Source organism: Falco cherrug, chromosome 12 (genome assembly GCF_023634085.1).
Source record: "Falco cherrug isolate bFalChe1 chromosome 12, bFalChe1.pri, whole genome shotgun sequence".
In the NCBI taxonomy this organism is placed as follows: Eukaryota; Metazoa; Chordata; class Aves; order Falconiformes; family Falconidae; genus Falco; species Falco cherrug.
The window spans coordinates 10,425,640-10,450,287 of NC_073708.1; the positions used below are offsets into that span (position 1 = coordinate 10,425,640).

Genomic DNA, 24,648 nt, shown 5'->3' on the forward strand with positions numbered 1-24,648 from the left:
CTACGGATTTTTATGCTTTGTCCTAATTGTTCTGAACAATCAAATATCACACACTTCACATAGCTTATATGTTAAACAATGTTGTCTACATATTTCCATCTAGAAATTATCTCCAAACATCTACTGAATACGTAATAGCTGCATCTTCAACTGACAGTTCATCATCAATTTTTTTTTTTAATGGGGAAAAATTAGCTTTGCTATTATGTCACGTTGTAATGTATTCCCAACTACGTAAGGCACTACAAAGGTCCTATGACCCAGTGTAAATGAGCATGTGACAGATCGGGAACCAGCAGGTCACTTCAACATCCATCCTTCTCCCTGCAAGTGTATCCACATTTGCCAAAATAATCACCTGGGTAGCCATCCCGTTGTCTTTGAATAAGAGTTGTAACAAAATTTTGAATGTTTCTAACATGTCTCAATTCATGATACAGTAACTAAGTCAAAGTTACAATTCAAGCATTTAATGATCAGCTGAGTCATTTATGTAACTAATCTGAGATGACAGAGTCCAGATTTCCTTCTCTGTTCAGTTGTTGAGTTTATACCACTGTCATTAGGCCATGTTACATTTTACTACTTGGTCGTTTGCTCTTAGTGGAGTAAGATCCACAGTTCATTATTTGTAGAAACAAGTTTTCTGCCTGGAGTACTTGCTTATATGGGACTTGGCATCATGGTCATACCTTTTTCTGAGCCTGGAAAGTAGGATAGCTTGATGGTTACCCTAGAAGCATATCCATAGGAACATGCCTCAAAGCCCAGTCTGCCATACATCGTGCTCATGCTACTTATTATGACTTAGCTAAGCCAGAGCAAATTCTCCCTTATGATAGTTTTGTTTTGTTTTTCTAAATTCTGTACCTTGTCATTATAGTCAAGGCATTTTTTTTTTTTTTTTTTTGAATGCTCTTTAAGGACTGTTGTTTCAATGTGTGGACTTTGTTCCAGAGCTGCTATTTTAACGGTCCACCTCCCTTCCTTCTGGCAGTTGTGGGTTTCTTTTGGGGCTTCTGTTGGGTTTCTTTCAGTATATAGCTGTTAGTGTTTGAATCCAGCCAGAGGGTATCTCGGTGTGGCAGGCTTTATTACGAGACTGTGTTGCATTTTTCAGGTTTTGCATGAAAATGCGAGGCAAAGAGCATTTTTGAAGCACGTCAAAGCTGCAGAGCTCAGAATTGAGACAGATCTTTGGAGGCAAATGTTAATGAAATGCTAAGGTCCGAATGCTTGTTCTTGGTTTTTTTGCGGGATGGATTATAAGCGATGTCATTTAGCACTATTTCAATGTAGTGCAACATCACAAATTAGAAGGTCCAGTTAGGATAGCAAAATAGGTGGTATTTTTAAGTCTTTAAGGCAGTTCCTTTTTGGGCCAATTAAGAAGGTAATTGATTAAGGCTGACAGTATTTTGGTCTCTATGTGATTTTTATTGTTCCATCTAAATCCAGGTGTTAATTTGCCTGTGTCTTTTATGCAGCCACATGCTGTTGCTGTTGAATCTGCATCCTCGCTTTTAGGATGGTGAAATGTGTTTAATTTATCTTTGCAAGGACAATCTATAGGCATGGTCCTGGTGTAGTCAGGTTTGCTACTGGTGGTCCTGAATACAGTCTGTTTCAGCATAGGTTTCTCATTAGGTAAATGACTAAAGACTATATAATGAACTGTGCATTAGTTATGGCTCACTCAGCTAGCATTTAGGCAATACTGATAGTACCTTCCAGAATATACCTGTGTTTGTGATCTGCTGAGCTGCCATCTGGAGCTATATTTACGTTTTCACTGAGCAATATGCTACTGTGGAAACTACTTGCATCACTGCTGCTGGAATGGTGGTTCTTTAGTCTGTATTCATCTAAAACTCTCTTAAAGACGCTGCTCAGCTAAGTGAGTTAAGAGGAAACGTCTGTTAGTTTGGAAGTGCATGTAGGTAAGCGTTTAAAGATGTATTGTCTGTTTTAATTTGCATTCACCACTTTCTGTTTTGCCCCTCTTTATTCCCCAAAGGATTGTGGGCTTTTCTGAAGGCTTTTGGTTTGTGGGTTTTCCAAGTCACAGGAACATCATATACATACAACTTGAGACTTAACACTGAAGATAGTATTTGGGTAAAAAAAAAAAACAACCAACACCATCTTGTTTCTAATCTTTGTGAGTTGCTAAATGCATAGTGTGAATGTGTATTTTTTTGAGATAAAATACTTTGTTTTAAAAGTATACAAGCAATTATCAAGTTTTTGCTTGCTACTGCATGAACATATTAGTCTTCAGTACCTAGTATTTCAAATGGTTTGTCCAATGTACTTGAAAATGTCAAATTTATCTCAAACTGTTGGTAAATTGAAAGATTGATAAATAACTTTCAGAACTGTGTTTTTACAAATACCGTTTGGATAGCTAGGATCTAAAGCTTGATTGGGCTTCATACAATGTGAATGTTAACAAAATATATTTTTATTTCACCTTATATTACCCCTTGCATTTGGCAGAGTAAGTTTTAGGAAGTTGAACTATTCAATTGGCTTGCTGCTTTAGGAGACTTAAGATCTATTATTGTAATTAAAATATCTCACTTTTTGAGCTCTTTGAGGTTAAAAGCAGGTGATACTTTCCTTCCATAAAGGTGTATGAGTGGGTTTCGTGCATAAGCAACAGGCTTTTAAAATTCAGTTAAAGTGTGAAGCAAAACTTTGTGTGACTAAGCAAAGTGATGTAGTGATGTGACAAGATTGCTTGTAGTTAACTGTCAGTCTGGTTGCTGTAAATTCATAGTACTTATAATTTAGGATTGTCTGGGGTTTTTTTCAATTCTGGGTTTCTTCATAGGGAATAAAAGTAATATGTTTTTTTCTTTATAGTCACCTAAGTTTCTTTTCTGCCTAAGTGGGTATGAGGAGATAGCCATCTCCCTTGACGTGGAAGACAGTGCAGTTGATGAGTTAACAGGTGTTTGCTTTGGGGTGGCTTGGTGCTGCCATTCTGAGGGGACAGAGAAGAAGTGCTGCCTGCTGTTCCCTCCGTGGGAGCGGTACTTCAAGAGTTCCATTTCCCTGGCCAGCAATTATGGAAAAAAAATTGACAAAGGCAGTAACTTTTCCACAGGTTTTATTGAAACTGGAAAGTAGGTTCAAAGCATACTGTGGAAGAAGGGGGGGAATGTTACTAAAGCAGGCTGCTAGCAAATCTGTTTCCTGAGGGGGAGAAAAACCTGCTTTTTGCTTTGGAATAAGGGGACTTGAGGGTGCGTCATGCAGCAGTATTCATCAGTCCTACTTACTGGTTATCTTTGGAGCAGCTGATGTAAATCAGGCAAACAGATGGCAATATTACTGAAATGAAAATGGAATCCAGTTGTCATTAAGAAAGATAACCTGCCTGATTAATCGTGTTTCATCGTAGTTATGAAATAGAACAAAAGACTTGTGGATGGAGAGAGCTTTATAAGGCAGTAAGGCAAATATTTTGTAGCTAATAATCTATATAATATATTATAATAGACATTATATATACAGCTACTTCACATGGGTTTATAAAATCCATTCTGTTTCAGGGTGACATTGTATGCTGTAACAAACCACTGATTCTGTAGTAGATTTCACATGTATAACTAGGTCTGGAAAATAATGTCATGAAAAAGCTTCCAAAAATATCTGGACATGAACAGCAGGTGAAATGCAGATTGAAGTGGTAAAATGCATATTAGAATACTAAATGGTTCATAATGTTATCTTAGAAATTAAAATCTAAAGGAGCTCTGGACTGCCGGGTGTAATATTACATCTGGTTTTAAAGGGTAGTTTTATAGTTGGCTCAGATTTCATATGTTGAATTTGAAAATGTAAATAGACTTCCTTGTTCGTACCTGAAATCTTCTGAAAAGTGTATTTACTTGTTTGTTGTACTTGGCATTCAGATGAATGAGAAAATAGTGTAATCAGGCAGTCTGCTCACCTTTATTTGGATATACTAAATAATTAATGAGGGTAACTTTTATATGCATGTCATTGTTCTGTACAACAAACCCAGATATTCAGTATGTTTCTTATATTCCGTTCCCTAGCAGTTCTCAGCAAGACTCTTAATATCCTTTTATTTTCTTCTCTGGAAAGCTGCCTGTAGTTGGCCTACATTATCCAACAGCGTGAACTGCAGTTCTTTCAAATATGAATGTAGGTATTAGGTCCTTTTAAACAGTGAGTACCATAACAGTAATCCATCTGTAGGGAACATTTTATAAATGGAAATTCACAATACACAGGAAATATTTTCAAGTATTATTTTATCACTCCTTTATATGGAGCTGAGAGGGAAAGAATGTAAAAGGTAATAAGTACTCAACATTCTCTGTGTTAAGATCAAGAATGTGTTAAATTTAAACAGTAGTTACTAGTATACTGATATTTGTGAAAGTTCTCAGTTATGAATAAGAAACATACCTTAAGGAGATAATGCAACTTTTTCTGATGCTTCTCATAAGTGGAATGAAAATGATTGATAAACCTGACATTTAATATTTGGCAAACTTCAAGGAGCTTCTGCCTTATGTTCAGTAAAGTGATGTTTCTTTAGTGAAGACGTATTTAAACTGTATTAAAATGCATAGAGATATATGGATACTTCATAAATGTGGGATAACTAAAGAACATTCACAGCTTTGGGAAATAAGGGGCTTTTTTTGTGTGCCCCGCCCCCCCCCCCCCCTTTTTTTTTGTTTTAGTTTTTTAAACAAAAGACTCACTTTGGCTCAAGTAGGCTTGGCCACTTTCCTCTCTTACCACATTCCCCGGAAGGGAAACTAAATTAATTCTGTCCATAAGAAGATTAAAAGCTGATGGGGTAGGCAGATGTTTTCTTTTCTCAAGGGTGAAAGAAATAGAGTAAGGTTCTCTGGCAAGTCTGAAGATGATGAGGGAAAAATGTTTTGATTCTAGTTAAATTGCAGTCTGTAATATGTTTTGGCTTGGGGTTTTTTTGGTGGGGAGGGAGGGCGCTCAGTCGTTTTTGAACCACTTGTGCTTTGTGACACTATCTTGGTGGAGGAAAAGATGTATTCTGGTTTTATTTATTAATAGTTCATTCATTCTAACACTGATCTGTAGTAAATTTATTACGCTTCAGTGTAAGTGTTCATATTACTGTGAATGGTATTACACTTTTTAATACTTGGTTTTCCACTGTAAGATATTTAAATCTTAAACTTTTCTTACATAAAAAGGTATACACTTATCTAAATCTGGGTTCAGTTATTTTTCAGTTGTTTTGTTTAATGTGTTTTTATATTTTCTGTTAAAGCCCTGGCTGAAGTCATGCTTACTCCTTGTTACCAAGCTGCTGTAGGAGAGACTCGTGGTGGACCCTGTGTGCTTTCTTGCAGTATTCACAGACGTTCTCTCCTTGGTATAAACTGATTCTTAACCACTGCAGCCTGTCATCCAGCTGAGGTAGCCTCCAGCCTGCTGCTGACCTGGGAGCCATTTAATAGTTTAAGTTCACAAGTTACCTGCCTTTTTCAGCATCAGATCTTCCTGGATTCCCATCTTGTTTAGGGATTTTGTGACAAATAAATAGACTCCTAGAGGTGCCTTTGCACTCACACAAATGTTAAACAAAGAACTGCATGTAGCTTTGGCATGAAAAATACCACCCCTCCCCTGTGTCCCCTGAAACGTGACCTTTTTTCTTCCATGGTAGCCTTGGAGTCTCAGTCAGTCAGTGCCCTTCAGGGACTTGATCTTCTGGAGCTTCCTCCCAGTCTTCTCTTGTAGCTGCTGAGCTCCCCAATACAGGATTTGTTCCAAACACTTGAAATCTTAAGTTATTTTTCATTTGTAATTAAACACCTCAGGTCTTCCCAGGGTGAGGCTGTTGCCACCTGAGTGGGGCTGGGAGTCATTAGGAAGTTAAGAGTCTGCAACAGTCATCTCCATTTTCCTGTTAAAGCAAGTGCTTCCTAGTTCTGCCATTGAGAAATAACCTTTTCTCTTTAATACAAAGGATGATGCAATCTAATATGGCAATATACAATTATTCCTTAAGGCTATATCTAGATCAAGGCACTCAAGCAAATTAAAGCAAATTACCAAAGTGTACAACATCAACATTCATAAGTTATAATGCATTAAATTGCCATTGGCTGGAGATGTCTTTAGGAATAAAATTGCTTTAGTTAGCTGTAGTTTAATTTCTTTATTTTACAGTGAGTGAAGGCCAATTTACTGCTGCATTAGAAAATTCATGTGGGAATTTAATGCATTTAAATTAATACGCTTTTGACTTTTCACCTTTACTTGAATCTTTATGAACTTGTAGATCGTTGGTTAGCCCATTACGTTTGGGAGCGGCTTTGCTGGACTGTCTTATGTTTCCTTCTTCGCTTGTTGCTGAGGTCCCGTTTCTTAGTGCTGTGTTCGTGTTCGCTGTAGATTTGATCTGAATCAAGCCGCAAATAAACTGTGGCTTTTCAGTCCAGGTGGTGATGGTTAGATTATATAGAACTACAATGGGACTTCTTAACTAGCCTGTACAGACTGTGCATTTTCCAGCATGCACAGTTCAAGGTCATCTGGGTTTCATGTACATTCAGTAGTAAATTCAGTGGATTTTAGTTTTTTCATAATGCAGTTGTTCTGTGCACATTAAAAGGTTGCAGAGGTCTCTAACTTCTTGTTTTATTCTGGTTGGCAAACCCAAGGGTAGTTGGTTTTGCATTGAGTCTTTTGTAGCAAGTTTGGGGTCTTTAAGGTGAGAAGGAAATAGGAAATTAAATACCTGTGGATGTTTAGGGCATCCTCACTCTTTTCACACTTCAATTGTCATTGCACAAGGAGAAACGCTCTTTTTCAGTACTTAAACTGATCATTTGAAGCCTACGACTTAAAATTTGGCCTCTTATTTACTTACATAAGCTGCTTAGGGCAGAATATTTTCTCTTACAGTTTCTCCGGTGCTTGTCCTGCCTACGTATTTCCCCAGAAGCGTGGCTTTGCTTGGTTTTGCATCTTTTATCTCTCTGTTTAATAGAAAAAGATGTACTATGTAAAACTTATTGAAGTGTCTCAATTCTTAAAGTTTAGAATAATGGACAGTATTTACAAAATATTTCTACTGGCTTTTTTTGTAATTCTCATTTAATGTAGTTAGTACCAGCACAGTAAACTTAAAATTTCTACTGTTGTACTGCATATCTGAAGGATGGTGTAGTCTCAGATTAAAACATCCCTATAAAGTTGAATCTGTATATGTGAATTTGTGTTCTATCTTTGCATTTTTCAGTAATTTGGGAAATTCAGGTAACATTTCTGTGAGGTGTTGGGTAAATTTTATTAACTGTTTAGGGAGGGAATATTGGTAACAGGTCCTAATCAACATTTATTTATACTTACGGGGTTTAAAAAAATATCTGTGTTAGTACATTGGCAAACTGTTGAAACAAGTCATTTTGATTTGATCTAATATCTTCTGGTGATACATAAGGAAAGAGTTGGTCTGCAATATATGACCTATTCTCCGGTGACATTGAAAGGATTCAAGCTTATTAGTGAGCTTGAAAAACGTTGTATAGAAAATTCAGAATCTGTGGTTTGTTTTTTATCAGAACCAGACAGGCTTATGTCATCTCTTCTGAATGGGGTCTTGAAGTGATGTTTAGGGAGTTAATGTTCGCTTGTGTAAAACAAGACCAGTTAGAAATTTCTCTGAGACAGAATGTTTCCTCATTAGCATGTTCTTGAGGTGCTTGAGTGGGGAGGGAGGTTGTTAAAGGGTTTGCTCAGAAAAATGCGTAATTTTTCATATTGCATCTTGCAGAGATTCATGTCTAGTGGGTTACCGTGTATCTTTTTGGTAACTTGAGAAAAAGTTTAGCTGTGAAGCAGTAGTTGTCAAAGGGACATAGGACAGCAAGAAGAGAAAGCTTTATTGACCATTATAAAATTAATTCCATTTTTGTTGACTTCCCAAAAGCCAGGGACAAACTATGAGCATGGATTCTTGTGTCTGTATTGGCCACAAACCAATGAAATGCCAAATTTTTTAGTTGGCTGTGGTGGGAGGCAATTTTTTTTTTTTTTTTTTCCTATGGCAACACATTTCATTGTGATTGTTTTTCACTTCATGTTACTGACAAAAAGCCAGTATAAAATATGTTCAGCAAATACGTAAAGCTATTTTTGCCCAAGAGTCTTTAAGTATCACAGGAAAAAACTCAAGTTGTGCAGCACCTTGCATTATACAGCTGGATATGATAAACAGTGTGAAGGCCAGCTACTCAGCCTTGGGCTTAGGTGAATCAGTCCATCCTTTCAGAGTATGAGCACTGTCCAGCTCTTCAATTTATCGTAACTTTAAGCTGGATCATAGTTTTATATGCTGAAGTGACTGTACCAGTGAATGTTTTCTTCTCGGCACTTTAAACTGGTGCAAAAGTACTTTACTGTATCCTAGCTAGAATATGACAGTATGTACTGCTTTCTGCAATTCAATTGTACTTAAGGGGTGAGAAAAAAGAAAAGGGACGTTAATGCTTATGATGATCAGTTTCATCATGAACATTCTAGGATTTAGCTGTTCTGTAAGTAAATCGAGGTGTTGCAAATCCAAGTATTATATTAGTACTTCAGGTGCTAATACAAGTACAAGAGAATGTTATGGTAAGAAATTGGGAGAGGGGTGTGTGGGGGAACGGATGACGCCCTTTAGTTCACATAAAATCTTTTACAATGAAAAATTTTTAATACAAGATTCATAGGTGTTTTTCTCTTATAGAACTGGAAGAGGTAAAATATTAATATTTGCTTAGTTGTCATAAGGAGTCTTACATGCAACAAAAGTAGTGTTTTTCAAAAAGGCTGGATTTATGGAATGTATGCAGAAGGTGTTCATTAGAGAAAGTGTGGGTTCATGTGTGTAAAATTTTTTTGATGAATAGGAGGAGGGGTAGGGAAGAAATGTATTTGTGTACTTCATTCTAGTTTTTCCATTCCGCTCTGCTGGCATGAAATTTGGACAATAAATCATTTGAACTGTTTAACTTCTACTAGTGGAAAATGAGGAAATGACGGAAGGGGGAAAAAAAATTAAAAATGGTTGAGGTACCCAGACAGTGCATTTTTTAACGAATATGGCAGCATTATATTTTACACAGGCTGTAAACCCCCAGATTATTGGCAAAAGACTGCCATTCCTTTACTAATTTCATTTAAGTTGGATATCTTAAGTTAGCAGCACCCATTTCTCAATGGAATTTTGATTAGAAGGAAAATCATACCTTTGCTGGCTGTAGCAAGCAAATGTGCCTTCTTCTAAAAAGGGGGTAATTCACAGCTGGATAGTATGAAGTAGTAACTACGGCTTTTAAATCCAAATAAATTACAGGTTTTGTAGAGTAAAAGAATTGTTACTACCATTCTTCCTCTTACTTTCTTATTTATTTTTTTTATCACTTTGAAAATTCAGGAAGAGCATTAGCTTTTTTAAGTAATGTAGTGAACTTCCAAAATAGATAAACCATCTAAAATCTGGTGAAATGACAGAAGTAATCTGCTGCATCAACATTTAAAAATAATTTCAGATTTGAAAGACAGAATTTTCTCCTAATATTAATAGAGGTGTTACTGAAAATACTTTTCTGTTGAGGGTACATTTATGTTGGAACAGTGTGATTTCTGTGAGTTTGTTGCGGTTTGGGTTTTTTTCCTCCCTTTGGTATGCCTCAGTGTGCTTATAGCATAAGCTTTGTAATTTGCTTTTTGAGGAACAGATGTGTTAGTTGTCCCCTCAGGTATGTGTATGATATTTACTTTTATTTTAGAGTCTTAAGTAATGTTAAGAGTACCTCTGAGTTGTCATCTCATTTCTTTAAATTTTTGGGACATAAAAATGTTACCCTTTTCTATATTAAAAAACAATAAAATCCAGTACTTAGAAATTATTCAATGATGATACAATGGGAAATTGGTTATTCTCTTGAGTCGGAAGGCTGGATAATTGAGTTGAATTTTTATGTCTACAAAAATCAATGCCTAGGTGGACTTTGGAGGAATGCCTATAAAAAGACTGGCATTTGCATTAAGTGGCAGTACTAAATTTTTGACTGAGTCACAGATGGTGTTTTCCAGTGTTTCATTTTTGTTTTATCATCTTGCATCAACCTATACATTATAGCACAACAGGCTTAGATTGTGATGTAGATTTTGTTTTTTAATACTAAACTCATGCTTCTTTGGGAAGTGATGACAACAACATAGAAATCCTGAATGAAACCTAGAATCTCTCTCTTATTCTCAAAATATTTCCTAGACCTCAGCTTGTTTAAATGCAGGATATGGTAAATATTTAGTAAAGGCAATGAGCAAGGTTTTTGTTTTCCTTGGTGACTTGTTTGGTATTTTATTAAGAAAGGATTTCTTGTGGCAGTTGTTTTTTCTTGTTTTAAATTTTGAGCTTACTGTGATGTGGGAACACTTGGCCTTTCCACAAGAAAAGATGTGGTGGGGTTTTGGTTTTTCAGGAGTGGAAGAGTGGAGGGATTTGGTGTTTTTCTGATGGCATGGATGTTTTTCATTTTATAATTTAATACAAAACTTTAAAAAGTGTTAACAGGGAAAGATCTGGGAATACTTGACTTTTTGAGGACTTTTTTCTGTTGAAAAGATTAATCTACATCCTTGCAAGTATGGCTAATTCCTCTCATCTGATTTTTGTCATCTTGGAAAATTTTAAACCTTTAAGGATTTAATGCTGTGCTCAGTTTCTTCATCTCTTTCAGCTGAATTAATTGCAAGACAGTATCAAAGCCTGTATCCTTAAAATGTTAGGATAAGAAAGGTGTTTCACATGCTTTGTTTTCTGATGAGGTAAAGAAAAAGAGACTTCTCTGTTATGCCCACACTGAGCATCTGGGGGATCAGAGTGAGTGGGTTCACTGAATATTCTTATTGAACAGTTGAAATAGCAATTAATATTAGGTAAAGCTAGATGGGTTAAAAGGAAATGGATGTGCTTGTTCTGATGTGCTTGTCCTCAGAGGCGTACTTGTGTATTCTTCAGTACGCTTTGGCCTCCAGTAAGGTAAAGCAGCTTGCAGTGTTTTCTTATTTTAAGAGAGTGTATGTGGATCACAAACTGATGAAGATTGTAGAAGAACACTGGTAGTGGTCTGCTTTCTCAGGCAGATGATATCTGAAAGATAGCAGCAGCAGTTCAATTTGCTCTTTAGAAAGTGTATTCTTTTCTCAAACCTTCCCAGGAAAATAAAAGCCCTTTGAGAAAATCTTGTTGAAGTTTTTAGCAGCCTTGACTTCTCCACCCAGTACACCAACGGTGCCCAGCTCAAGCATTCCAATGGAAGCCTTTGAGAGTATATAAAGCATTAAGCTATGACTACTCCCTGTGCTGGAGGGACTTTGTTTCTTTGGTTTTATTTATGTTGAGGGTAGTAATTCAAGGTTACTCTCTCAGTTAGAACATTTTGACCACCAGGCTAGCTTTGAGAAATGCGAAGGGAGTGGTTCGTACCCTGTGGTTTGAGTTATGCAGCAGTTAGCTTGTGGACCAAAATGCATCGTTACTATTATCCAGTTAGTGTCATCGTGCAAACTGGCAGATTTAAATGCTTAAGAGAGCTCTGTTGCCATGGTAATATCAGAACGGCAATGTGGTAGTTTTCATCCATATCCCATGTTCAGTTAAATTCCTTTGCAGTCATTTAACTGTGAAAGGAAGGTACCATATTGTACCAGGCTGGATTTCTTCTGAGTTAGCCACAGACAAAAGAAGAGCAGAATTAACTCTTCCTTTGAAAATGAAATGTAAATTCTATGCTCCAAGTGATCTACTTCTCTTTGCTTTTGGTTTGACTGTGCGCCAGCAGTCCTTTATATAAAATACTCTCTGTAGAGTTACTGACCTGCCATTCATGCCATCGTGTCATGTCTTGTAATTGCTTGGGTTCAGGCCATAATAAAAAGCATGCACTGCAATCACAAATTAAAAAATTTTGTTAGAGGAATGCATTTGCCTCATTCTTTCTCGGAAGGGCAGAAGTGTAAAACACTTAACGCTAGAAATTCACATCCTGCTTTCTAACTTGGCCTCCCTTCTAATAATTTCCCTTATCGCGGAGCCTGCCCTGTATTTTTTAAACCTATGTGGTGTTGATCCGCTGCTGCATTCTTAATTTTGCTGTTCTGTTCTCTGCCATCCAAGAGCTTTTTTAACTGACCTGCTTGTAAGAACTTGTTCTCCGCAGCCCTCCCCCAGCCTCCCACCCCAGAAAGCCTTTACCCCCACTCTCGCTGTGGGTACAAAGCAGAGACAACATTCTCACCTTCCTGACCTACATTTGCACAGCGCAGCGCTGCTTAGCTGGCCGTGCAGCCTCCCGCCCGCTGTCCCCTTGCAGGGTGGCTGGCTCTTGCAGGCAGAGCTGCAGGAGGGACTGGGCAGGCTGGAGATGCGATCTGCGGTAATAAAGCAAATGCCCTGTCTATTAAAGTATGGTCTGCAATCTGAAATTACTGTGCTCAAGGGTGAGACCGCGCATCACCTGAATGGCATGTGGGTTTGGAAGAATAATATGAAATTAAAAGGACAGTGATGCTCAAAACTTGATAGGTGCAGTTATTGTACTGTAATTCAGTAATTGTCCAATATTTATTTATTTGGGTTATTTGACAGCATGCAATAGGGATTGCAAAATGGGTTTTAAAATTGGAAAAACATGTAAACAACTACTGATGCTTTTGCAAATCACTTATAAGCCTGTTCTTGCTAATAGCATAAATGTAAGAAGTAGTAGTTTTATATTAGCATCTTCCCTCTCCCTTTTATCTTCTCCTAGGAAGTTTTCACACACTGCAATGTGTATTCTTTCAAGAGGTAATGTTTTCTTCTATTGTGGGATTATGTAGGTATACTAGATCGAGGTGTGATTGGGGATTATGTTAATGTATCAAGAAGATTAGTAGGGGTGGGGAGGCAGTCTAACATAATGGCTTTGAGGTGCTTCCCTCCCCTCCACTGCCTGATTTAGCATGGATTTGGAGACAGTTAATGCATCTCTTAACATGTTAAAGTATTCTGAAAATATTTTGTAAATATGGACTGACACATTTTATATTACTGTATTGCAAAGAGAAGCAAATTTTAAATCGCTGTTCTAGTAAGGTTGTACTGAAAGCTAGTGTCTTATCTCTTCTAGATCACTGCCATCCTATAATTTTATATTTATAGGACATAAAAATAATTTATAATGTTTAAGTGAAGATCTTAATGGACACTGAATTTTCCCTCAGACCAACCACTGAGGCTTGGGTGTACCTTTATCTGTAACATTTTTTTCAGACTAGAACAGATCATGAACTTTACCCATGAAAAAAAATTTGTCAGTGGGTGGGGATAGGATCAGTTGTATTACACCAAAACCTGTAGTTGTGTGTTTTCCATACTTGAATCTATTGCTGTGCGATCTGCAAATAACTCACATTGCTGATTTAATTGAAGATGTGAAAGGAGCAGTTCTGTTGTTGGTGAATAACAATTTTTGGTAGGACTTCAATGTAGTAATCTAGTATCAACGTGTAAATCTTTATGTCCTTGAAAGTTAAATAAATAGGAAAAAATTATGGAATTCCAATTTCTGGTTTTATTACCATGCTTAACTTCTCACTTCTCTAATGTTTTTCTTTGCCATTACGATGGTACTGATGAAATTGCCCCCCCCCCCCAAGTTTTCAGTCCTGACTTTTTGTATTTGTTTTCAACCTGGAGCATACAGAGAAGTAAAAACATGTAAAGCTAGTATTATACAAAGTTCTGTCCTTCAATGGGTAAACTAGTTATATCCTTAGATATATATTTTATTTCTTTTACTGCATTGTAGACATGTTAGGCATTCAGATACAAGCTTGTATCCTGTTGCTAGTAAAATAAATTATTTTGGATTTTGCTGTATGGGGAAAGGAAGTGAGAGAACTTGTCAAAGATTTTAATGATATAAATAATTATTGCACTATTTTTAACATGAACTGTTTTTATATTCTAGTAGAGTGAGCAAATAGCTTAAACATGAGCTAGGAAACGGTAAAAACATTCGGAGAATGGAATGTAAATGTTTCATTCTGCAATTGCATATTTCATCATAAAGCTGTCCCTCCTACTTCTGAAAGCTTTGTAACGAAATCTGCAAGAAAACAGTACTTAGATAGGAACGATTTAAGTAACCTTTGCCAGTCTTGATAATGATGCAAATACATTTATAGAGTAGCTTCAACTTATACCCAAACATTAATACAAAAATTTTTTTAAAAAATATATTCAGCCCTTAAAAGGGTACTAAAAATGGCTATTTATTTAACATCTTATACTTGTTGCTAGTATTTTAATGAGTGAGAAGTTTGATATACTGAACTCGTAGGCATTGTACCATAATTCTGCCAAGGTCAGGCAGATCGACATCATTCATGAGCTCCAAAGTGGAGTACCCGAGAGGTTGTTTGGCTGCCAAACTTTGATTGAAGCGCCAAACTGTTTAAGGTTTAGTTATTCATCACTTGGACTATACCCAGAAGCCAGTAAGAGCATTTTGAGCTAGCCAGAGTTGGTATAATCCAAGTAGAGTACATGACGGTCTAGCCTGAAAATGCTGAAGGCAGGGAACAGTGTTGAAGTACTCGCGAAGAGAACGGGCTGTGTTCTTGGCCAGCGTTACTCAAGGAGAGGCCACTTAGGGGACCGTTCATCTTGCAGAACCAAATACCCTTGAGCAGTAGCTGGCTTTCAACACTCGCTCTGGTCTGAAACTTGCAATATTGCGTGAAGCCTGCATATAGTTAACTTAAGCCAGGTGGCTTTCAGCTGGGGTATTAACTGTGGCCTGCTTTAGCTGGAGGGAAGCAGGCAGATTGAGTGTGAAGAAAACTACAAATGGGTGTTGAAAGTACACTCCCAAAGACTTTTCCTAATGTAGCTCACATCGCTGTGTCACATGAACGCCAACAGCCATCACATAAACTAAATGGATGCACTTTCAATCTAGGTGGAGAAATCTCTTCTGCAGAAAGTTACTATTTTTACCCACATTTCATTTCCCCAAGAATGGGCATTTCTGCAATTTGAGGTATCTTGGAAATGCACAAATGTGTGATTTTCATACCTCAAATACAGCAGAAGACAAAATTTAGTGGAGGATCACCAAAAAAAGGTGGAGATAAAATTCCCATACCCATCTTCAACAGGAGCTCTTAGAGCTGCTTCATGGAGCTAGTCTGGTACAATAGAATCTGTTTATATGTGAAAGTTCCTGCATACGGACAGCCTTAGGGCTCCTGAGAGTGCTCAGTAATGTGATTTGTCTTTTCATTACAAAGAAAAAAAAAACCCTTGCTGTGATCTCTGTATTGTGAGTGGTGTGAAAACTAGGCTTTATGAACTAGGGAACACTAGAAAAGTAAAGTAATGCTAAAGCTAGAAATTGCTTTATTCCTGAGCAGCTTTCCCATAAAAAGTGAAGTCTGAAGACCATAAATATAATCAATTTTATTAAATAATAAAAGTACATCAAATATTTGTTTTTTAATCCAATTAAAAAGTCCCAGTCAAACAGAAAGCTAATCACAGTTCCATCATTTGCTGCTGAATCAGAGGTGGGTATTGCTTACCCTGGCACTGTGACAAATAGGAATAACCTGAATCTGATACAACTCTGTTGTAACTCTGCTGGAAAATAAGGTTTAAAAGTTCTGTTTGTTAGAAAACTGGAAACCTGTAAATACATTAAATCTACTTCTCGCAATTTATTTTCAGCGGTACATGTTGTGGCTTCAATTTTTAAAATACCTTAGATTTTGTTCTTGCCCATATTGCTATCTGAAACTCCCAGTCTTATTATGGCCTAGTCTTCCCCACCTATAAAGTAAGGTGTGTGGCTTGATTTTTTTCTAGCAGACCTGTTTTCACTTGACTGATCCTTTTTTTTTTTTTATTTACTTTATTATTTTTTTTTGGCAGGCAGGAAAGAGCAAAATCAACAAAGATTTGGTTGGCTTTCTCCCTCTTTCCACAAAATGGAGCATTTTTTAGGCTATGGTGAAAGACATGCAGTTCTATTTTGCATTTCTGATTAGCCTTTGAGTTACCTTGAATTTACAGAAGGAAATTAATAGCAGATTAGATGAATTTGCATGAAGTTGCCAAGGTAAGTATTACTTGGCACCAGGTTTTAGGAGCTTGCCCTGTGACTTCTAGAGAATTAAGTAACTTTTAGTAACTCTGAGGAGAATCTGGTTGAATCTGGAATACTGCTTGGATTCCTGAAGCTGATGTACAAAAGGGCAGTATTTTGAACTTTGTTTTTGTGTATCCCTCCTTCCTAACCACAATAAGCAACCTTCCCAACACTGGACCCACTTCAAAGGGAGTACTTTCTTAGTGCTTGAGTTCTCGGTAGTGTCTTACTAAATTGCAAATGTGACACAGCTAAATGTATTGTACATTGAAGAAACATATAATTTTAATGTGGTATTAGAAGGTAAAACTGATCTGCCCTTTGTGCATTTCCTTCATTTTAAATTTTTTATTTTATAGCAATTCTAGATGTCAATGTAATGACTTTTCATTGAGAACTAGAGCTATGAATGCTTTTTTTTTAAAAAAAAATTAGTGTAGAAAATATGCTCATTATATTTTATTGGCACATAAATCAGCAATTGTACCACCAAAGTGTGCATGCTTATTATTGCACATTGACACAAAAGTCCTTATATACCATGGGTTTTTTTACTCAAATTTGCTGGGAAAACCTTTTGTTTATAGTTTCATAATATTAGTGTTATCAAGAGCTATACTTTTTTTTTTTTAACTTAAAAAAATAATTTTCAGACTCCACTATGTTGTGATGGGGATCAACTGAAGGCTGTCCCATTTAGCTCATCCATTTTCACTGTACATGCGTTCAGCGGTATTTACAAATTGCACATGGAGTACGTTTGACAGAGGGAGCGTTGTCCTTCTAGTGCAGTTTACGATGGCGATACCTGCCTGCTTTTTCTTTTGCTGCATTGGCACAGGCATTGTGCTTATTTTGTTGTAAGTGGTTCCAGTATTTGATCAGTTCACTAGGTTGGAACTGATGGGAGGTAATTAGGTGGCTATATTTACAGCTGGAGTAAGAAACTCGCCAGTGATTGAAGACAAACTCATTGGGTGGAGGCATAGGGTCAATTCGCAGCTTGGCAAGACAGATCCCCACATACACATCTTCTAAGTGTAACCGTCTGATGCTTAAGGAGACTTTAAATATTTTTTCTGCTAAATCTCCGGAAAAAACGTAACCAGTTCCAGAGCAGAATACAGGGTAACGTTCACTTGGATACAAATCAGGTGGCATATACCACTTACTATCCTTGTTCCTATTAGGTGCATAACCTCTCATTAGATAACCTGTAAAATACTTGTGCCTTGGAGGAAGGTCTGGTTTCAGAAGCTTGTGTATTAAATACTCAGTATTGACAAACATATCGCTGTCAGTTTTCATGACATATGGAACATGTGGACAGTAAGATGCAACCCAGTTCATTCCCATCAGAGTTTTAATGGTTAAATTATAGTAGGTGTCCAAGTATTCTTGTTGAATGATGTCATGGTACTGTCTGCTTTCCTCTACTATGGTCCGCTGGAGGTATCCATTTATCTTGATGCTTAATCCCAGCAAAAAAATACGAACAATTCGGATGCCAGGCGTCAGGCTTTCGTTACCCCAAGTCTGTCGGATAGCTTGTCTGGCTTCCACCTGGCCTGGCTCTGCAGCGATGAGCAGTATTAGAAAAGGGCTCTTCTCCTGGCACTTCTCAGGCTCGTTGAGGATGTATTTGAAATGATACGATGTGGGGTGCCCGGTGCCTTTTTCGTTGTAAATGCTTCCGTTGGCACTGAGGGTGTTCTCCAAACCAGTTACTCCTTGTGGTGACAGGTCGGTGTTGTTGGAGTTGGTGACTGTCTGGGGCCTGAGCGTCTGAGGTACGGCGTCTTTCCACACGCTCCTCAGAGAGCTGTGGTTTGCCTCGCTTTTTGTAGATCTAAATCCTCGTATAGTGTAAGCCATGGGATTTTCTTTGTATCCAGCCCTGCCTGGCAGCCAGTCATGATGATTAAAGAACAGAAACATAGCGAAAAGAAAGACAAGTGAGATCAGGCCAATGAGATGGGTGCGGAACAGAGACCTTTTGGTATTCCAGGTCATCTTTGCGAAGCAGCAGTGTCGTCTTCTCCACTGAAGCATGTTGTAAGAATCCAATGGTGGGATGTGAGACAGTGCTTTTCTGATCGTGTTTTGAATTCGCTGCTATTCTTTGGTATTCATTTTCTTTTGTTCATGTTGAGTAGTTGTCTGCAAAGATTTAGAAAAGGAAAATCAGAAATCTTTGTAATTTTATACCCTCATAACGTAAAAGGTTACAATGAGAAACTAGTATAAAGATAAAGCTGAGTTGGATTTCTTTTGCAAACCAGCCTATATGAATAAAAAGGAGGTTTGGTTTATGCCAGAAGCCGACCTCATTTAATAATTAAAGTTTACTTGACTTACTAGCTTATACAAATGCTTGGTTTTGTGGTAAAAAGTTTTGACAACCATCTTGGGTACCAGAGACAAAAAGATAATTAAAAATCAATCTCGTTAGCAGAAGTGTGAAGTAGATGTAAATAGCTTCATGTATCCTGACTGTGAAATCCTTGTGCAGTGTTTGAGAAGGACTTGACTGAAAAGGCCTTGATACCAGATGGAAGGTTTATTGGCATTAATTAAAATTGATTTGACATGCAGAGGCTAGTACGGCTCACAGTTTAAAAACCCTTTTTGTAAAATGGTCATGTATTGGTGGTGGGACAGACGGTGCAAGGTTGATTATGGCAGAGTTGTGTTAGTCACAGTACACTGCCTGGCGTGTTTCCACCGGCCCCAACTGCGTTCAGAAAGTCAATGAGAAGATGCACCTGTCAAAATTAATTTTCAGGGTCCAGTAACCTCACTGCACAGCTCTTGGATGGTAACACGGGATAACATTTTCCGTCACCTTTCAGGCACCTTTAAACCTTCTACTCCACATTGAAAGAAAATATTGAATGGAACACTCCGCTGTTGTGCCAGGCTCATAAACAGCTGGATTAAAATTAAGCTATTGATTTTTGGCATGCAGCGATCCTGGGTGAGTGTTCCTGTTAACTGGAAGTAAAATTGCACAGCACTAAGTTTCTGGCAAACTAGCTGATGAACGTGATTTTGGAGGTTTTTTCTCTATAAATGTGTAACTACCATACTTCTGATATCATACAGAAATTTCAAGTATTGTTACCAGCAGCTGTAACTGTAGGAAAAAGTGCCAAAGCAGTCTGTGCTTCATTTTCTCTTAAATTTTTTTTCATATTCAAGAGCAGAGTCAATATGGCAGCTTCATGATGCTGCATATTAAAAGCTGATCAAATCATCTTGTAAATGAACCTTTCACTGCACAGTAGCAATTCGTTTGTGATATTCAATTTGGTCTAATTTATTTCTGGGCCCTAGGGTTTTGTGTAGGAGAAAGGATGACAGTTGAACAAGAGTCCATAAAAAATTGCTATTTCTAGGATAAATGTGTAATTTATTAATTGCTCTGCTATCTTCTAAAACCAATATTTGGATTAATTTCTGCATTTAAAAACTAAGTGACGTGTTGTGGGAAATTACAGGATTTTACACTGTAAGGAAGTAATTTAAGATGAGAACGCCACTGAATAACGGATTATTAAATTGTACGTGTGTGACTTAACATTCAGGCCGCCTGGTTCATGTAAGGGAAAAAATTGTATTTCAAAAGGGTGGGGAGAGACGTAGAACCGAGGCTTGTTTTAATTACTGTATGTCAGTTCATATATACACAAAGTAAGGTGCGTGCAGGGAGCGCCTCGCCCCCAGCGCCGGGGAGCCGGGGGACGGAGCGCTGCGCCGGGGCGGACCGGCCTGTGCCGCTGACCTCCGCTAGGGGGAGCGAGTAAGCGGGGATAGGAGCTGTCGCTTGTGACAAACGCATCCAAAAAGGCAACGCTGCTCTTTAATTCTTTTTCTGAAATAGCAAAATACCTGCCTAGTGCTCTATTAAGCTGTTCCCTGCCGTTGTGCACAGCATTTGTGAATCTGTTTTGAAAGTTCACTGAAAGTATTTCTGATACTATTTTTTTAACTGGTTGGGACTGCTGCCACTTACCAGAGACTGAGCTATCCTTATAAAAATTATTTTCCAGTCTACAGCTGTTAAACATATGTGTCTAAAGCATGTAGCAGGAGAATTAACCTGAAATTCCACACTACTCTTTTTGTGCTGCTTTAACTCAGACCTTATCCTTATGTAAAAGAAAATGAACCCCAAATACAGAAGACTTATGTTTATCTGACCACTTGCACCTGCTTTTGCATGCTTAGAAAATAAAAGCCTCCCCTCAAAACTAAACATTTTTAGTTCCTCTGCAGTGTGCAGTGAGTTTTAAATGAACATGCAGCTGTTTGGGAAAAATATCTCTGCATAAGCAAACATAAATGTCACTTCAAAGGGTACCCTAGATCTCTGGAAAATTAATTGTTTGGTACCAGTTTGGAGGGCAAAGGTGGGAGTATTTGATTAATTATCGTTCCATTGCATGTATACACAGTTTAGGAAAAAAGTCAAAACCAGAATTTCACGAATGTGGAGTAGCGGCTAGAATCAGATGAATTTTGTCACACTTAATTGTTCCACTTCTAAAACTGCAGTCATTAGATGCAAGTACTTCAGCAAATCTGCACTGCACTACTAACCTGTGTTTAATTTTTAATTGAGGTAGTGTTTTGTTGTGCACCTACTTTCATATCACAGTAGGCAAAAGGGAGAATCTTAAGTTATGTAAATATTTGTGTAAACTGAAAACTGTTTTCAGGTGCTGTCTTTCTGCGAGGCACTAGGAAGTGTCCCAGAAAAGGCAGTTATAATGGCTGAAACCTTTTTTTTGTTTTTGACTGCATGCTCACATTGTGCATAAAAATAAGTTTTACAGAGGGATGGAACTAGAATAATAAGATATTTATGAGTCATTTCTCACTTACATATTTCTTTGATTTTTCGAAGTGGGAGTTTCCTGGAAAATCTTCAGTCTCTGTTTGCCCTTTAAAAAGGCATTGTATGGGTAGGGGAAGGGCTCACATTATTACTTAGCTTCATAAAACTATTGACTGAAAAAAACTGAATAACTTTGTCACATTTTCTTTGATATTCAGGTGTAAAACATCTCAAAATATACAGTGGGTATTAAGTACTTGAAATACAGCAATAGCAATTGCACCTATAAAAAAAAATACTATGTGCTGGGATGCATCGTTTAAAAACAAACAACTGTCAATATATATTAAACCCACCATCAAATAGTATACTTAAAATACCATTTTCTCTCACGTTAGGGTTAGATCATTACCGCTTTTGCCCAAATGCTTAAAATTTAATTTCACAGAAAGCTTATGAACAGGTACTAACCATTGGCAGTACATAAGAAAACCTAAATGTAGCAAAAGGTCTCTCTCAAAGCCATCAACCCTGTCTTCTGCAAGTGTGCTGTTACAAGTAACTGCAGCTTGAAGGTATGGTTTATAATAGTTCTACTTCATTTTTGGCACTTGGCTGTGCAGTCACTGATGCATTATCAAAGCCAAATATATAAACTGTGAATGCATCTTGAATTTTTATTTGTGGTCTGTGCTCTGCTGGTGTTTTGGTTCCTTGCACTTTCAGTTCTGCTCTATAATTACAGCTCTGCAGATTGAAGTATTCGACTTCCTATTTACAAGTCCTGGATTTTCATATTTTGATTAGCTGTGTGGGCAAACTTTAATTAGAGGGAAGAGTTCAAAAGGCAGCCTGTTGGCATTCTGATAAACAGCAGCAGCAGTTGCGTATTAGGCCTTGCAGAATGTGCCTGAGTTTACTTGCAAACTGCATTAATCTTTTGCACAAAACAGTACTCGGGATGAGGTTTGATGTGCAGGTTTTTAGATGTTGGATACGAAAGTGGCACCACTAGCTAGGCATGCTTCTCCCAGGGTCTTGCCTGAGGGTAGATTCCTTTTGTTTGTTTTAAAAGTTCTGGAAAGTGACTTTATCGTCTAAATGTCTTAAGTGATCTGAAACCGATGACTGTTGTGTGCTGCATCCTTAGGTATGTGAACTCTTTTCAGTTGCAGTTGTTTTAGTGCATGTTAGCATTGCCTTGGGCAAAGAAAGAATATTCATATTGACAGTTAATGATTTATTACAGCTTATTAGTAGATTCTGCAGATAAGCACTTTTTCTGTGGTGTATTAAATTAGGACGTAAATTTGTATTGCAAATATTCATCTTGCTTGTTTGCCACTAGTGATGAAGTATTTAAATTTCAACAATGAATAGAAATGAATGGCAATTAGATGGAATGTCATTTTACAATCCAAGTTAAACACTCAGTGTTATCATACTAAACAAATTGTAACAATGGTGTGAGAATTTTGTGCTCACCATTTTAAGCCTGTAGTGTTTGAAGGTTTCCTTTTGGGATGGATGTCAGGGGAGCCTGATGTTACTTGTAAAATGTGGTGCCTGATTGCGCTGCTGATGGTTTAAATCATGTCCAATCTTTTGCACGTTTGCAGTTTATGCTTGGTCAATATTAGCCTGATGACATTTTGCTTGTGGTTGGGGGGGGGGAGGGGGAAGGGAAGCAAGTGTAAAAAGGTCTGTCGGTACTTTTCAGATAATGTAATTTGGCTGCGTGGTCTGTTTTGATGGTTCAGTGCTCTCAGTGTGTCCCATTGTGACCATTTTACCAGTGCTTTAAGATTACTTCACGTAAGGATTAATTCTGACCTAGTTTGAGAGGATTTCTAACTGTTTTTTCTATTTCAGAGGGGTTTGAGTTTTTAATGTCTCGGTTAAAAGCAATCGTTACAGTAGCAACATTATCCCTTTAATCCCTCCTCTCCAGCCACACCAACCTTGTGCAGACTGTAAGCAATGCCTTTAGTAAGTGTAAAGTAGTGACATTGTGCTGTGGGAAAGGAAAACCTGCTAGAATTCTTTCTCCCCCTTCAGAGATGTGTTATGAGCGATCATTATCTGTAATGGCTGAAAAGGTAACAGACAATTGAGTGAATATCACACACAAGGATTCGACATACCTTCCTTGGTCAGGCCATTTGTGGTGCGAGGATTATACCCACAGAAAATAGTTTTGGCACGCCATCACTTCAGTAAAAAAGATGCTATCGAACATGCGCACATCCCCCAACAGTCTGCTTCCTGCGATTGCTTTTCACAGTATCCAATCTGTCCATCTGTCTGCTCGTTGCTGTGTTACCTTCCTTGCTCATAAGTGTTGTCCTTGTCTTGGGGCTTTTTGTTCATCCTTCAAACAAAAGGACAGTAGTTCTCGTTTCTGGTCTGGTCGGGGCGGTCTGGCATTCACGGCCGATGGATTGGAGCTTTTACATCTGGTGTTTCCCTTGTCGGACAATGCAGTGCTGTGTTCTCTTGTCCTCAGTATCCATATTTCTAATGGCAATGTTAGGAGGGAGTGCGAGCGCGTAGTGGTTCAGTTGCCTTCAGTAATAGGATTTCCCTCTATTCCTTCCTTCATTGTTGCTAGGCAGTAATAGCAATGGGTTTGAGCTGTTTTAACCGAGGATTCTGGTCTATAAAATCCATTCCGTAGTTCTTCGGCTGCTGCACAGGCAGGCAGCAGTTTAAATGTGGGCTTTGACAGATGCTGTCTTCTGACAGAGCAGAATTTAACGTCACTGCTTGGCTGAATCCCACGTGATTGTTTGCATTCATTTTGACTAAATCCAAAGGCAGCCAGAAAGCTTTACAGGCTCTTGCTCCTATTTGATAAATGATACTTACTCAGTTCAAGCATAATGATAGGTGAATCGTATAAAAATTGTATGATTATTAAATGAATGATTGAGGGTTTTTTCAAATTGTTTTCACTTTTCCTTGACACTGTAACTTATGATTCTCAAGGGGATTTTTAATGCTAGATATTCTGCTCCCGTATTCCAAAAGCTGTTCTGCAGTGCAAAGGAATTATAAGCATTTAAGAAACGAAGCTTGACTTAACCCATTTGGCTCTGTTGGAGTATAAATCTTTTTTTACCTTCATGCCAAAGGAAAAAAAATATAAATGTATTTGTTTGCTCATACTTCCTTTACACACGCTTACTCTATAAAAGCTGCTTTTTGTAATCTTAGGTTAGTCAATTAAGCTGGAGGACACTAATGTATAAGCACATGCTGTTAAGCTGCCTCTCTGCTGTTAATGGCTTGCTTTCTTGGTAAAGGTCGAAGTTTGGTATTGCAGAATCAGGGGCACTTGATTTCAATTATTGATAGATATAAGATGTCTTTTGTCTGTTACAGGCACCACCTATATTATAGAATTTGTTTTTCTGTCCTTTCAATGACTGACCCTTCTATGCTGAAGCATCTTATTACATTTACTCTCTTAAAAAACCAAACAAACCAACAATAGATAGCTCAGAAAATAGAAAGCTAGCAGCATACTTAGCAAGTATTTATTAGTCACTGTGTTTGTCCACTCTATTCTGGAAA

At 37.7% G+C, this 24,648-nt stretch overlaps 2 protein-coding genes across 2 annotated transcripts in view; one reads left to right on the top strand and one right to left on the bottom strand.

The window, feature by feature from the left end:
* Window positions 1–24,648, top strand: part of CDC73 (cell division cycle 73) — a 112,854-nt gene that overhangs the window by 46,836 nt on the left and 41,370 nt on the right. The window lies entirely within an intron of this gene.
* On the bottom strand, window positions 15,527–23,811 carry B3GALT2 (beta-1,3-galactosyltransferase 2). The gene is made up of 2 exons (XM_005434167.4): window positions 23,217–23,811; window positions 15,527–18,392 (listed from the first exon to the last, which is right to left on the bottom strand). Exon 2 carries the CDS (start codon window positions 18,282–18,284, stop codon window positions 17,016–17,018), a length of 1,269 nt encoding a protein of 422 aa, XP_005434224.1. The 5' UTR covers window positions 18,285–18,392; window positions 23,217–23,811; the 3' UTR covers window positions 15,527–17,015.